The sequence below is a fragment of the Nerophis ophidion genome, linkage group LG10, assembly GCF_033978795.1.
Source record: "Nerophis ophidion isolate RoL-2023_Sa linkage group LG10, RoL_Noph_v1.0, whole genome shotgun sequence".
Classification (NCBI taxonomy): Eukaryota; Metazoa; Chordata; class Actinopteri; order Syngnathiformes; family Syngnathidae; genus Nerophis; species Nerophis ophidion.
Window position 1 is genome coordinate 19907262 of NC_084620.1, and position 16013 is coordinate 19923274.

General features: G+C 40.1%; 1 protein-coding gene across 3 annotated transcripts in view; it reads right to left on the minus strand.

Annotated features, from left to right (window-relative positions):
- Positions 1-321: 321 nt before the first annotated feature.
- The window catches only part of LOC133560346 (fibroblast growth factor 11-like), a 120059-nt gene continuing 104367 nt past the window's right edge, over positions 322-16013 (minus strand). For 2 of the 3 annotated variants that reach the window (XM_061912792.1, XM_061912791.1), the window contains 2 exons: positions 5198-5396; positions 322-5113 (listed from right to left, as the gene is read on the minus strand). In XM_061912792.1, coding sequence (XP_061768776.1) covers positions 4971-5113; positions 5198-5396 — 342 coding nt within the window. In that variant the 3' untranslated portion in view covers positions 322-4970. The remainder of the gene's footprint in view (positions 5114-5197; positions 5397-16013) is intronic. The other variant, XR_009808425.1, reaches the window with a different exon arrangement.

Here is a 16013-nt window from a genome sequence, read left to right on the forward strand (position 1 = left end):
TAATGTTGTTGTTTATAATTATCCAAATCTTATCTAATAGCTAATACCAGTGATTGTTTCCTCGAAAAAACAAAACAGTTTTAAAAGCAAACAAACTATAGGAGCCATTTTTTTTAACAACTCTTTGAAAAGAATGGCTCCCTTCAGAGAGCCACAAATCCAATCTCAAATTGAAATATTTTTCAGACGTGATCACGCAAATAATACTGCATTATGGAAGACTGTGTAATATATGATAATATAATATTTTTTTTGTCAGCAATGTAGCACTTTTATCACAATAAATGACACAATAAAAAAACACTCTGACCACTCGTGATACAATCATACAAATATATTAGTTTGTTTTATTAATTTATATCCAATAATATTTCTCCCTTGACTTTGTGTAAGTTATTATATAAATAAATGCAAGGGGTGTTTACAGGTAAGAGCTCAAAGAGTAAATAGAGGGCAAATACTGTTTCTTTGTGTCCAGTAAATGATGTGAAGCATGCAAGCTTGGCATCCCGCTTTTGTAACTTTACACCCCATCCCCATTTCCCACTCCCCATTCCTGCACAATGTGTCTTTCTTCTCAACCTTTTTGTTGGGGCAGTGTCCAGCATTGGTTACCAATCGACCGCTATCAGTTAGAGCTGTTGCACCCCCGCCACATTGTCATGGGTATACTTCTATAGAAAGATTTAGATGTATATATATTTTTTGCTTGGTTGTATACAAAAATAGTGTCATTGTAGCTTTGATAGCTGGAAGACTAAAGCGCTCTTTTTGCATTTGGAAGACAATGATCTCTTGGAAGTCTCTTTTTGTCACAAGTGTCCATGCAGTACAAAGAACAAAAATAATCCGTCACGAATCGATGAATGACACATACAAGTAATGGTATGAAGTGTGTAACAGGAGGTGTGCAGTCAAAATCAGGTGACGAGGTAAAAGATTAGGAGGTCAGCCAGGTGATTCTAGCAGATCAGGAGGAAGACAGTCATTGCTTTTCTTTTTCTTTCCATCCCACCTTTGAGGGCCAAACAAAATACTCCAAATGAATGAAAACAACATACACAGGAAACAACAAAGTGACAATCATTCATAAACTAAACAAAATGTAAAATGGACTGCATTGACACACAGATGACTTATTGTGCTGTATCTGCTTGGGAGTCCCTGCAATGTGTGTGTGTGTGTGTGTGTGTGTGTGTGTGTGTGTGTGTGTGTGTGTGTGTGTGTGTGTGTGTGTGTGTGTGTGTGTGCATGTGTGTGTGTGTGTGTGTATGTGCGTGTGTGTGTGTAAAGGTCACTCGTGTAACCACATCGGTGCTGACATAATGCAACACAGTACATGTCAGTCCCATATGTAGTTACAATAATAATAATAATGACGTATGGTGGCGAGCTTAAAGTCTAATAATGAACAAAAAAAACTCAGAGGACAGCGTCACTCTTTTGTCAGCGTTGCCCCTCCCTCCACTACCTTCTCTTTTTTTGGTGTGTTTTCTGCTGCATTGCAGATGTGGCGAAGGGACTCCACCTCAAAGTAAAGCATGCGCGCCCATACACACTCACACACCAAAGGGTAAAAAAAAAAAGTAAACACTTGCACATATTCAATATCAATATTAATCTGCACATGCCTTCTCCTTCCTCCATTCCACACTCCCCCCATCCCAGACATAGTGATGGCTGCACCTTGTTAATAGTGTTTATTGCTTTTTTTGTCCAAGGACTCGTGGTCATTGATTCTCCCCCAACTCACACACAATACCCAAAGATGCACTTTACTGTATATGGTCCTACACACTTACACACAAACACGTACACACCAACCAGGTTACCATTCAAGATGTGGAACTCCCACAGGATGGAAAGCCTCTCTCGCTCAGCCCAGGATGACCCTAGATGTAGTCTGCTCAGCAAGCATGGCAAGGAGTGACTGAGGCGTTTAACCTCTATATCCAAACGTAATAGCTACAGCTCTCCCACCTTCTTTCGCATCCCCTGAAAGCAATGACAAATCCAAATGCACCTTGACTAAATCACTGACACTCCACACCAGCAGGGGGAGGCCTGAAGCCAAACAGAAATGACACCCACTTATGATTTAAAGCATTAAAAACACATAGGGTACACACCTGATGTGCTATTTTCCTTTTGTTTTTGCATCAAAACCAACAAAAAGGAAGTTTTCTGTTTTTTCTTTAGCCCCCTGCCCATCACATCCCACCTCAATCCCTTTAAACTCCAAAAATCATTGCGTGCTTTCCATTATACATCATTACACTGACACTTCTTATACTTATTTCTTGACTTAAAATTCCCTCCTGAGTCACAAACAACAAGCTGCTATATGCCCTTTACAGCTTATTGCCTCTTTATTAAAAGAAAGTTAGCGCTGAAAACAACAATCATAAGAAAATATTGCAACATAGATGTCCCAGCCGTTAGAATGAAATAGTTATGGCTATGTGAACATTTTCTCTCTCTTTTTTTTCTTTTTATATCACAGTTAAATCTTCCGCACTGCAATCCAAGCAGTATCTGACGACGGTCTTAATTCTGTTCTTGTAGCGTCCCTGTTTAATTAAACATTTGTGTAATTACTTTGTGAAGAATAGTCAAACATTTAATGGACTTAGTGATCCATGGGGGATGACTGGTCAAACATGGCAACCTGAAGGTCTACTTAGCCATTTAATTAAGGTTTTAAGTGCTTCCGCGGGGTGTGAAAGTACTGTTTTAATAATTACTGGCATGGAACAAATGTAACAATAATGGCAATGTTTAATGGGTTAATTGAATGCAAAGTAAAACGCCTTTATATTTCGTCCTTTCTTGCGCAGTCACTGAGGAAATATTGCTAACATTACATGTATCCATGATTTGGGGAATAAAGTAAAGGGATCTCTATAGGGTAGTCTTTCATATGTCAGTAATTAGACATTTGTTTCTCATCTCAATGATTTGTGTGTCAGTCATGCAATTTTGCTTCAAACATGTCATCAACATACAAGCAAAAATATAACAAGTATACCATTTTATCATCTGCTAATTGTAATCTTCCTCAACAGTCTAAAGCTTCACATCACTACGCCGCCTTGTGTGTATTTGTTAGGGAAATCATTTATACTGTATCAAGTGCGTTTGTATGAATGCACAATGTACTGAGGATGCTTTCTACGCTTCTCATTAAAGAGTTGACGGATGCCAATCAACTCTATTAACACTGAGTAGAAAATTGAGTACATCTCACAAACTCAACAAATCAGACTTGTGGTAAATGGAACGCACATGCACACACACACGCACGCACATACACACAAATAGGGCCACGGTAAAACTTCCAGACATGCATAGATGAAGCAGATGGCTGTAGAACCAGTCAAACCAAAACCATGTTCTACCATTGCACTCGTGAGAAACACCAGGAAGATTCGGCTGCTGGACCAACTGGGAAATATAGTTAATGATTATGACAAGAAAGCATCTGATTCCGGGGTTTCCCCTAGATTGCCAAGATATCTGTGACGGTGGGGGCGTGGTTAAGGGCCTGGGTATGGACGTGGTCAGTATGACGCCATTACATTATTTGCGATGATGCATTGTCTTTAAAAAGGCAAAAAAATGTATACATACATACATAGATATATTGAAAATGTGTTAATAATTCTATGAAAATATGTTTTTCTTAAATATCGTTTTGCATGATTTTTGAATTGTACAATGTAATTGGTTGTAGCGATTTCGCCAATCCTTTCAGTCCTTTTTTTTTATTATTATTTTTTTTATATTAAAATCAAAAACAAATCTAGCATTTATTCCTGGTGTTATTGTAAACTGTACTCATGTTTAGAAATTATCTTGTCGCTCTTTGTCCGTGACAAAAAGCGAACTGCGGTGAGTCTGCAGTTTGTTATTCTTATAGCCAAATATGTCTGTTTATTTCCGTACATGACCTTCTCGACTACAACTGTTGCCTTCATCACGTTACAAACTCTAAGGAAGGCAACAGTTTTAGCCGAAACCGTCAGGTACGGAAATAAACACACAGGTCTAGCTATAAGAATAACAAATTCAATAACTATTTGAAGACCTAATGAACCTTTTTGGATTGCAGCGAGTCTGACGTCACATTTGCTTTGCGCTGCGTGGAACCTTCCACTCCTTAAAAGCCGCCACTGTCATCTTAAATTGGGTAGATCACTGTTTATCTTGGATATATTAAAGTATGTCAACATTGCAGACATGCTTCCTCCGATCCAGACAACCCTTTGCATATGGCTTATGACATCACATTTGGGTTTGGCAGAGCTGTTCCGGTGACCAAAGTACGTAGTTTTTTGGCGGCCAGATTTTCGGTGCATCACTAATCAATAGTGCGCAACTAAAAGACTATATAAATCTCCATTCATACTGTAAATACCTGCTGGTGTTAATGTGTATGTTAGTGTGTTATGATGTTAATTTTTCCCATGGTTTGTGAACACACAGTGTTGGTGGAGAATGTCAAAGTGTTGTTGTGTGTACAGAGACAGATGTGTGTGCGCGGAGAAAATGCTTGTTGGAACTGGGCCCGTTGTTAGCATAAAATTGGCAATAAAATCTAAAAAGAGTATCAAACTTAGTGTGTCTTATGGACGCGGCAACACATTATATTATATTATTTAGTTTTCATGTAAAACTGCAAATTTTTAAGGTGTTGTGGCTAATATGTTGTCGTGGTGCACCGACACGATCAAATACATTAAGGGGAAACCCTGGATTCACCTCTTCCATATTATGATGCCTCTCTTTGAAGTTATTGCTTCCCAATTTTTTTTCACACCAAGGTTCGGACATTAAAGTGGACAGCAATTATTGTTTTGAGGCCTTGTACCCGTTATAGTAGCCAAAGAGTCTCAAAGGGATCCTTAATCTGGCAACTCTGTTCAGGTGTCCTTCGGGGGCTTCGTCCCTCCATTGTTTGTCTGTAAGCGCTAGGAAGATGAGGTTTTCGTTTTGGTTTCAGTGTCTTTCTTGCCATTCTGGAGCACAGGCGAGTCGCTGGATGTCTTGGGCGTCTTCCTGGGTGGACTCTGCTCAGCGACTTCGTGCAGGGACGGTTCCCTATACATGGCCACTAGAGGGTGAAGTGGTTATTCAATTACAATTACAATTCAATTGTCGCAACAAAAATAAGAAAACTGACTGTTTTTGTGCCAACCTTCAATGAGTTTAGGTAGAAAATGTGCAGCTCCCTTTGTCTTCTTGACACGGTTCCCCTTCATGACCTGCCCATCTCGGTTGATGCCGATGTACCAGGCCCGACCTGACTGTGTCTGTCTGTACAGGATGGACGAGTAGGTGACATAGTAGTTCTCAAACACACTCTCTTTGAACTTGCATTCTGGTGTGAAGTGTTCCTGAAAAAGACACACACACACGCACGCACGCACGCACGCACGCATACACACACACACGCACACACATACAGGTAAAAGGTCAAAGGTGAAGAATAACACATTTGGAATAGGGGAATGTGGGGAAATAGAGCCAACATTTCATTATGACAGGGTTACTGGAGTGGGATTCTGAGGCCAGGATGCCATTTTTCATCCGCATGTCTTTACCTGAAACAAACTATCGGCTGGATCTCTTCCCCTCTATGGTCCAGCGACCCCGCTTTAGGCCTTCAGTACACAAACACACACATTTACACGCTTGTATTCGACAATACGTCAACACCGGGACATCCCACGCAAATACCTCCCTCCTCCCTCTATTTACTGCTCGCACGTTTCCTCTCTCTATGCCACATTCTGCCTCTCCTTGTTCACTTCATACCCTCTACTCGCATCCCTCCGTCATTTTGTAACCTTGTCGGGGAACAAACCAATTTGCAGGATTGATTTGGAGCCTTGATGTGACGGGTGAGCAGAAAAGACCTGAATAAGGACTTCACTCTCTCACTGCCTTCTGCTCTCTCCATCCTTCGTTTCCTCTCCCTCCTTCGCTGCTTGTCAGCCACAGTAGACCTGTTATCCATTGTAACACACATAAACATGCTCATTACACTGACTGGATTGCCCATTCCTTAATTACACCTAATTCCTTCAGGCCGCCATTATTTTTTTTGCCACCCATTTGCTTAACTTTAATAGCAGCCAGAGAAACTCTCCTCAGAGGATGTAATCTGATTTCTATCGTTAACCGCTTAAGCACTGCGTGTGTATAATGTATTTGTCTTGAAAATAACGACCCAAGTTTTGGCAAAGTCCAGGAAGTTTTCAATGTGATGCATCTTAACTTCAACCGCAATGTAGGGTTGCGAGAGATAAATCGATGCAACGATTTAACAAGCGAGCGATTTGGCTTCAACTACAATCATATCAGCTGTGTATTTTTAAGTCCATCGAGTGTAAAACCTTGGACGGAGCATTGCGCAAGACTAGCGAGCGGTTGACATTTTGTCTTTTAAAACAACGCGAGAGCCAAGAATGTCCGCAAAATAACTCATGCTCAGTTTTATGTGTAAATACAAGCACCGTCCACTGAAGCGTCTCTGCTATCAAGCTGGCAGCTAATATCCCTAAAAAGAGCAAAGCTGCTTCTAAGTCAGCAATCCTTTCCTCCATGGCAGTAAATAAGCTACGTTTCTTACAAGTACCACTGAAGGAAAAAACAGATACTACACATTGTAGGAGGATACAATACACCATGCTCACCGGCGTTAACAGCTAAAACAGAGTTTACCGCGGTGGGCCTATCGACACAAATGTTGACTGTAACAATACCAAGTATTATATGGTCAATTATACAGTGATTAGTTCAATTTCAAAATGTTAATCGTTTTTGTTCACAAACTCAGAAAATAAGTCCCTGGAAACAGGCGGACTTTAAGAGCAAAAACCAAATGGTTTCAATCTGAGCCAACTGTAGGAAACAATTTAAATATTTAATTGATATTATTAATCTACCATGTTTTTTCAGATTGTATATGCAATCAAACATTTTTGAATATAAAATACTAGTGTCGGTATGAACATTACTGACCTATTGTATTCATCATCAAAGTTGTAGTATCACCAAAAACTAATGTAAAGTATTGAAACAACAGAAGAAATTATGTATTACATTTTCACAGAAGTGTAGACAGAACCATGTCCCAACTGAAAATAACAAGCTTTTTACAGCAAATTAACAAATAGATTATTATGTTATACTTTTTGATAAAATAATACAACATGAAATGACACAATATTACTGCATATGCCAGCAGCAAAATTAGGTGCCTTTGTAACCTGTTTTAAAAATGTTATTATTTATTAAATAACAAATAAAACATTGTTTAGCATATGGATTTTAGGCCATATCAGCCTTCCCTATCTTGGGGGTTCTTCAGGAAGTTGCAGTATGGTTGGTTTGTCTTGGAAGGTGTTTGATATGCTGATCGGAGTAGTTTTCATCAGCTCATGCTTACAAACTTAGATTGAAGAGCTCTGGTCTGAGTGCTTAGTGGCGAGGTCCAAACTACAAACCCCGTTTCGAAAAGAGTTGGGAAATTGTGTTAGATGTAAATATAAACGAAATACAATAATTTGCAAATCCTTTTCAATCCATATTCAATTTAATGCACTACAAAGACAAGATATTTGATGTTCAAACACATAAACTTTATTTTTTTTTGCAAATAATAATTAACTTAGAATTTCATGGCTGCAACACATGCCAAAGTAGTTGTGAAAGGGCATGTTCACTACAGTGTTACATCACCTTTTCTTTTAACAACACTCAATAAACGTTTGGAAACTGAGGAAACTAATTGTTGAAGCTTTGAAAGTGGAATTCTTTCTCATTCTTGTTTTATGTAGAGCTTCAGTCGTTCAACAGTCCGGGGTCTCCGCTACCGTATTTTATGCTTCATAATGCGCCACACATTTTCGATGGGAGACAGGTCTGGACCTCAGGCGGGCCAGGTAAGTACCCGCACTCTTTTACTATGAAACCACGCTGTTGTAACACGTGGCTTGGCATTGTCTTGCTGAAATAAACAGGGGCATCCATGATAACGTGGCTTGGATGACAACATATGTTGCTCCAAAACCTGTATGGACCTTTCAGCATTAATGGTGCCTTCACAGATGTGTAAGTTACCCCTAACTTGGGCACTAATACACCCCCATACCATCACAGATGCTGGCTTTTGAACTTTGCGCCTATAACAATCCAGATGGTTATTTTCCTCTTTTATCTGGAGGACACCACGTCCACAGTTTCTAAATATAATTTGAAATGTGGACTCGTCAGTCCACAGAACACTTTTCACTTTGCATCAGTCCATCTCAGATGAGCTCGGGCCCAGCGAAGCCGGTGGCGTTTTTGGGTGTTGTTGATAAATGGGTTTTGCTTTGCATAGTAGAGTTTTAAATTGCACGTACAGATGTAGCGACCAACTGTAGTTACTGACAGTGGTTTTATGAAGTGGTTCTGAGCCCATGTGGTGATATCCTTTACACGCTGATGTCGGTTTTTGATGCAGTACTGCCTGAGGGATCAAAGGTCCGTAATATCATCGCTTATGTGTAGTGATTTCTCTAGGTTCTCTGAACCTTTTGATGATTTTACAGACAGTAGATGGTAAAATCCTTAAATTCCTTGCAATAGCTCGTTGAGAAATGTTTTTCTAAAACTGTTTGACAATTTGCTTACAAATTGGTGACCCTCGCCCCATCCTTGTTTGTGAATTACTTAGCATTTCATGGAAGCTTCTTTCATACCCAATCATGGCACCCACCTGTTCTCAATTAGCCTGCACACCTGTGGGATGTTCCAAATAAGTGTTTCATGAGCATTCCTCAACTTTGAAATACTTATGGCCACCTTTCCCAACGTCTTTGTGACGTGTTGCTGGCATAACATTCTAAATTTAATGATTATTTGCACAACAAAAAATTATCAGTTTGAACATCAAATATGTTGTCTTTGTATCATATTCAATTGAATATGGGTTGAAAATGATTTGCAAATCATTGTATTTTGTTTATATTTACATATAACACAATTTCCCAACTCATATGGAAACGGGGTTTGTATTTAGGCTAAGCAAGAATAAGTTTGTTCTTTTGTGTGAAAATATATATAAATTAAACGTTTTTAACTGTAGAATTGAATCGGTATGTACACTCTATTGAATCGTATCTAATCGTTCTCACACTGTATCGAATCTTATCGGATTGTTTTCTTTTTAAAATACATTGTTTTTTAATTGTATCGTAACCCATTAATCCATGTGTTTTAAATCATCAATCACAGAGGTATACAACCCTCCCACAGTGATAAATATATGTATTTCTTTTTTACTACTCTGCTTTTTTAGCTGTTGTTCAAAGGGTGTTTGTAGTTTTGAATGCAATAAGTCAAAAAGTACACCATCTTCACCCTGTTAGGCCTTAGATGAAGGCACATTGCGTGAAGATTTAATAAAGCCCTCATGACTTTGCTCACACACTCCTCGCAGGGTGCCGTTAGCTGTGATACTTTGTGTGACAACACATTCATTTAGGAGGGCAAATTATTCACAGGACACGTTCAGGGGGGACAGACACACATCTGTCTGCCGAGCTTTTACTTTGACGAGCCGTCATGCCGATTTCATCATTTCCTTCTCAACAAACGATCAAGGGTCTCTATGACAGCCCTAGTCACCTTGAGCGTCTAACAGGATTGCAGAAGAGAGCCTGCACTCAATAATAATAATATAAAATGCAAGCTGTGAGGTCCATTAATTCTGCTGCAGTTCCTCTTGACTTCAGTAGGGGGTGCTCCAAACACACTGGCAGCTACAATGCATTAACATTGCATGGGCTCATTTCTGTGCAACTTGTTTATGCACTAAACCAGTGGTTCTCAAACTGGGGGGCCGTGTGACGAGAAGTTTTTTTAAACAAATAGTTTATTTATTTATTCATTATTTTTTTTGTACACATACATATGCAATTGTATTTAAAAACCCAGACAAGCATCACATAAACATGCTATAAAAAGAGGAATAAATAATGTCTCTTACGGCGGAACACCATCTCTTTGCCGACGTAATAAACAAATCGCGTTGTCCCGCTCACCCATCACGAGTTACGCCCACCGCAAATCAGAAAGCAGAAGACACAAACCGCGCTGAGTATCAGAAATTGCTAGCTACCCTAAATTCTAATCTTAAATCAACATTGAGGATGACTTAAGAGTGGCAGTATCAAGCCTGCAACCCTGCTTTGAAAAAAATGTGCAGTAGTGGGGGACCTTAGGGAGATTTTAGGGTGTGTTCGTTCACTTTTGTCTAAAAGCGCCAAATTAGGCACAGGTGTAGCTCAGGGCATACTTAAATGATTTGGCTAGGGCGCCCGCGCCGGTGACCTTTGGGGTCGTCACAGCGGCTGATCCAATATGGCCACCACCTGAACACGCTTTTGCCTCTGAATTTGAACCAGATGAGCTACAAATCCAAACTTTGTGTCTATTTCATGATTTTTTGACAATTATAAATATGATGGAAAAATCATCTTTATGATTGGGTGTATCTGGACACCTAATTAGCATATTTCCAAGATGGCGGCTATGTAAAAAGTAGGTGTTCCTTAACTTTTAATACTTTTTGGCAAACTATTTTTGTTCATCAGAAACATACTGGAATGATTAGATTTATGATCATTTATTTCCATATGTCATGTCTTTTTGATCATGTTTTGTTTAGTTGTGTTAGATTACTTCAAGACTCCTTTAGTTCTTGTTTTTTCACTCCATTGTTTTGTTTCCATGTCTACCAATCAGTTCACCTGTCCTCACGACTCACGCACCTTATTCGTTTGAACTCACGCACCTGTTTTCAAGCACCACAGCACTATTTAAGCTTATAGTTGCCAGGCAGTCAGCCTGGCGACATCATCCTCTACACACCCTTGCTCCATGTTGATGATCCATGCTCTTATCTCGTTGCCCATAAGTTTTGTTATTCATGCCATAGTTTGCAAGTTTTGTTTTATGTCCATAGTTTGTTGTAGTAATAATTTTGTTTCATAGCCAAGTTTGTGTACCTCCTCTGTGAGCGCCTTTCGTTTGTTCCTTTTTTGAGTTACGATTGAAATATGTCGTTACCTTCACATCATGTCCGATCCTGTCACTTTGCACCTCGGGAAAACAAACCACACCAAAGTCCACGCCTTGACACCATGCATCAGGTTTTACTCATAACAATGCCCAAGTTACATCCAATGTCTTCAGAATAGCAAAACGCCACTTGGAAATATGCAAATTAGGGGTCTAGACACACCCCAAAATAAAAATGAGCATTTCAACATATTTCTAATTGTCAAAACACATGAAATAGACACCAAGTTTACATTTGTAGCTCATCCGTTTCAAATGTTAGACACACAAGCTATTATAAGTGGCAGCCATATTTGATTGGCCGCTGTGGCGACCCCAAAGGTCACCAGGGCGGGCGCCCTAGCTAAATCATTTAAGTATGCACCTGATTCATTTAAACTCACGCACCTGTTTTAAAGCACCACAGCACCATTTAAGCCTATAGTTGCCAGGCAGTCAGCCTGGCAACATCATCCTCTACACACCCTTGCTCCATGCTGATGAACCATGCTCTTTTCTCGTTCCCCATAAGTTTTGTTATTCATGCCATAGTTTGCAAGTTTTGTTTTATGTCCATAGTTTGTTGTAGTAATAACTTTGTTTCATAGCCAAGTTTTTGTACCTCCTCTGTGAGCGCCTTTCTTTTGTTCCTTTTTTGAGTTAAGATTAAAATATGTCGTTACCTTCACATCATGTCCGATCCTGTCACTTTGCACCTCGGGAAAACAAACCACACCAAAGTCCACGCCTTGACACCATGCATCAGGTTTTACTCATAACAATGCTCAAGTTACATCCAATGTCTTCAGAATAGCAAAACGCCACTTGGAAATATGCAAATTAGGGGTCTAGACACACCCCAAAATAAAAATGAGCATTTCAACATATTTCTAATTGTCAAAACACATGAAATAGACACCAAGTTTACATTTGTAGCTCATCCGTTTCAAATGTTAGACACACAAGCTATTATAAGTGGCAGCCATATTTGATTGGCCGCTGTGGCGACCCCAAAGGTCACCAGCGCGGGCGCCCTAGCTAAATCATTTAACTATGCCCTGAGCTATAACTGTGCCAAATTTGGCGCTTTTAGACAAAAGTGAACGAAAATATCCCTAAGGACCTCCACTACAGTGCAAAACATGCTCATTGCAGCCACTAATGCTGTGATAAAACTTTTTTTTTAACAAGGTAACTGTTCATCTTTTTTACCAAATGGCTGCATTTTCTTTCATTTTTTGCACCGATTTTAAAGCAAGTTATATACTTTAAGATGTTTTATCTTTTTGGAAAATCCATGTAATGTCAATAAATCTAAACCTGACTAATTCTGTGACTATTGTGGCTTTTACTGGCTTTTGTTTTTTTCATCTGAAAGGGGGCCTGACAGAAAAAGTTTAAAAACCACTACACTAAACCAAGCAGATATTAACTGAAACTTCCCCTTAACTTTCACATATTTGAGAACACGCTATCGTTACACAACTCAGCTTTTGGAGTTGTGTGCGTCCACTCATGCGCACCTGCATGGCAGAGGCCACCCAGCCGGCTCCATGTGACCTGTACACGCACACAAACAGTGACAGATGGATCTGTTGCCGGCCTCATCACTCACTCGCAAAGACACGAGAGGACTTGGGAGAGGAAAAGAAGAGACAAAATAATTAAGAGGGATGAAACTGGTGAAGTAGGCAAGGATTATGACGCACGCACGCACACACCTAAAGACATTAGTCAGCCATGTTCACACAACCGATATTAACAATAGGCTTCCTGTGTGCTCTGCTGGGAGATTGATTCAATGTAAGACCTCTGCACAAAGTCAATAGGCATTAGGCTGCAAAAACTGGATTTCTCTTTGATTGGACACAACGTGTGAGCAACTTTACTTGGAGCGAGTTAATTCAGGATTTTTAAGTCGCCTACTTATCGACCGCATTCGAGAGGACAAATGTTTTTCACAGTATCAACAGGCTGCGATGAGGTGGCGAATTGTCCAGGGTGTACGCCGCCTTCCGCCCGATTGTAGCTGAGATAGGCACCCCCGCAACTCCAAAGGGAATAAGCGGTAGAAAATGGATGGATGGAGTATCAACAGGGCACATTCATGTTTGTGTCACAGATGACCGAGAGGAGATTGACAGCCTTTAGAAAAGATTTAGTGCTAGATTCAGGAAAATAGTCCAGTTAATGGACATATTTGTAAAGTCAGGGCTGTACGGGGCCGCAAATTAACTCGCAAATGTGCCTAAAAAAGACCGTACCACTTGAAAAAATAGGGTATTTCAACCCTTTCATTGCATTTTGCTAATTTAAATCCGACTAAAGAAGTGCTAAAAATGGATATTATATAAGCTGACATCATTATTTACATCCAGAGCAGCCATCTTTGAAACGAACCCGGGAGTGGTGAGAATGCTTCATCTTTTCGAGTGGGAAATCCGACCTCAGGGGCGTTCCAGTTGAAATTCCAACTTCCAAGTACAAATAGAACTGAGCACTCAGTGGCGTCGCACGTCACTTTTAGAGGCGCCCACACACTGCTTATCACAACTTCATAATGCAAGATATTTGATGTTTTGTGAAGTAACACATTAATTAATTTCCCTATTAAATAATTACATTTATTAAAGAGTAATTATGTTAGTAATTACATTTTATTTGGGTAAATTAACAAGTTACTATACAAAATTACTTTTTAAAAGTACTTTTTGGAACACTGCCTGTCACACAGCATCATGAAGCAGTTGGTAGGTTGGCGTTCCTGGCTAAAATGTTTGTGTTTATCCATCCATCCATCCATTTTCTACCGCTTATTCCCTTTCGGGGTCACGGGGGGGCGCTGGCGCCTATCTCAGCTACAATCGGGCGAAAGGCAGGGTACACCCTGGACAAGTCGTCACCTCATCGCAGGGCCAACACAGATAGACAGACAACATTCACACTCACATTCACACACTAGGGCCAATTTAGTGTTGCCAATCAACCTATCCCCAGGTGCATGTCTTTGGAAGTGGGAGGAAGCCGGAGTACCCGGAGGGAACCCATAATGTTTACCAATAAAAAAGACACCATTGTTAAAGGTCAATTATTTTTAATGTTGCTGCTGATGTTAAAACACTTCCTTTTAAACCAGGGCATTTGAAATCACATTTTGTTCTTTTGTGTTTTTTTAGCTGAAGAATTGAGCATAGCTAAACATTTTTTTAAAGATGATTGGAGGTTATATTTTACTTTTCTTGTATTATTTTCAAGGCTTTTTCTTTTTTCTTATTTTAAAACAACTCTTAAGTTATCATGCAAAACCTACTTTTCTTAATTGTTTGTACCTGTTTTTGTATATTTTCGGACCCCTATCAGTTCCGAAAATTTTAAATAAGGCAGTCATCAAGAGGAACAGGTGTGCGTGGAAAACAAGGGGCAGGTGAAAATTAATGAGCAACCATGGTAACAGACTAAACAAAGGAAATAAGGTGGTCAAACTACAAAATGTGATATAAAAAAGGAACAAAACAACAATATGGTACGATCCGGGCATCGGATCATAACACAGTAGAAAGGAAGACAATATTGTTTTATAAATATCGCTGCAATGGCTCCACGGTTTGATTTAAAATTTTCGGTACTTATGCAGATCCCAAATACACATAAGCAGGTACCATCAGGTTAGAAATTTTGGTTTTGCATAATATGGCACCTTTAAGTCAACGCCAACAGTTAGTTATGGCCTAAATAAAAGTGTAGGGACACGTACATTTATGAACATCCCCTTTCATGGTCAGGACGTATTAAACTTGCTTAGCACAAACTCAAAGATATGAGACAATATCATGAGGATATAAATAACTGGTTGCTTGGCTGCTCCAAGGAGGGAAAAAGGCATCTTTTGGCTAAGCCTCCTCCAGGTACTGCAGACCTTGTCAGTAAAGCTAACTTTTGTTCAAGGATGCGTCATCAGCATCTCCTTTGATCCAGTCACACCACCATGTTGTCCTCAGGTTCGGACAAGGGTCAATATACTGTACATCACATGCGATAATGATATGGTAATAGCTATTGGCTGATATACAGCACAAAAAATAGTCTACATTTCACAAAGTACATGCAAGTCTTGGACACGCACACGCACACGCGCACACGCACACGCATGCACACACGCACATACACACACACACACACACACACACACACACACACACAGTAATTACAACAGCTGGAGGATGTGCATGAGGGCTAAAATGTAGACGGAGGATGTCCTCTGCTCCTCACCTTGACTAGCGAACCCTCACCGTGCATTTGGGGATTCTCCAAAGAGAATGAGACATCCCTCAGTGCCTCCCCTCCTTATATGGTTCTTTCTCTCCCCTACTTTTGCTTCATCTGCTATTTCTTCCTTTTACCCTCCAACCCCCCCAACACTTTCTCCATTCGTCAGATTTTCTGTCATTGCCTTCCTGCAGGCCACATGTGTCCGCCACACAAGAGGAGGACAGTCACATGACAGAAGATGTATTAGGGCAGTGGGGGTCGATCGGAGGAAATTTTTTAGAGTGGGGGGCGGCCTTTGAAGGGAGGAAAAGTTAAGAGAAAGAGGGCAGAGGCAAAGAAAAACAAGAGTGCTGACTCAAAGGAAAAATAAAGGAGCGTGTTGTGATTCGATGGGCGGGATGATGAGGAAGGTCACTGAAGAGGAGGTGTGTGTCCTCTCTGGCCATACTGTAAAAAGACTGTTGAAGGGTTTATCGCAGTAGACAACTAATTGCCAATTTCCCATCTGCCAAGTATACTGTATGTGCATGTATACACCTTGTCCTACTACCTGGCTGTCTCTTTAACTTAAAATATATTAGAATGATGTTAATGTATAATGCAGTGCTCCGCGAACTACGGCTTGTGTGCCG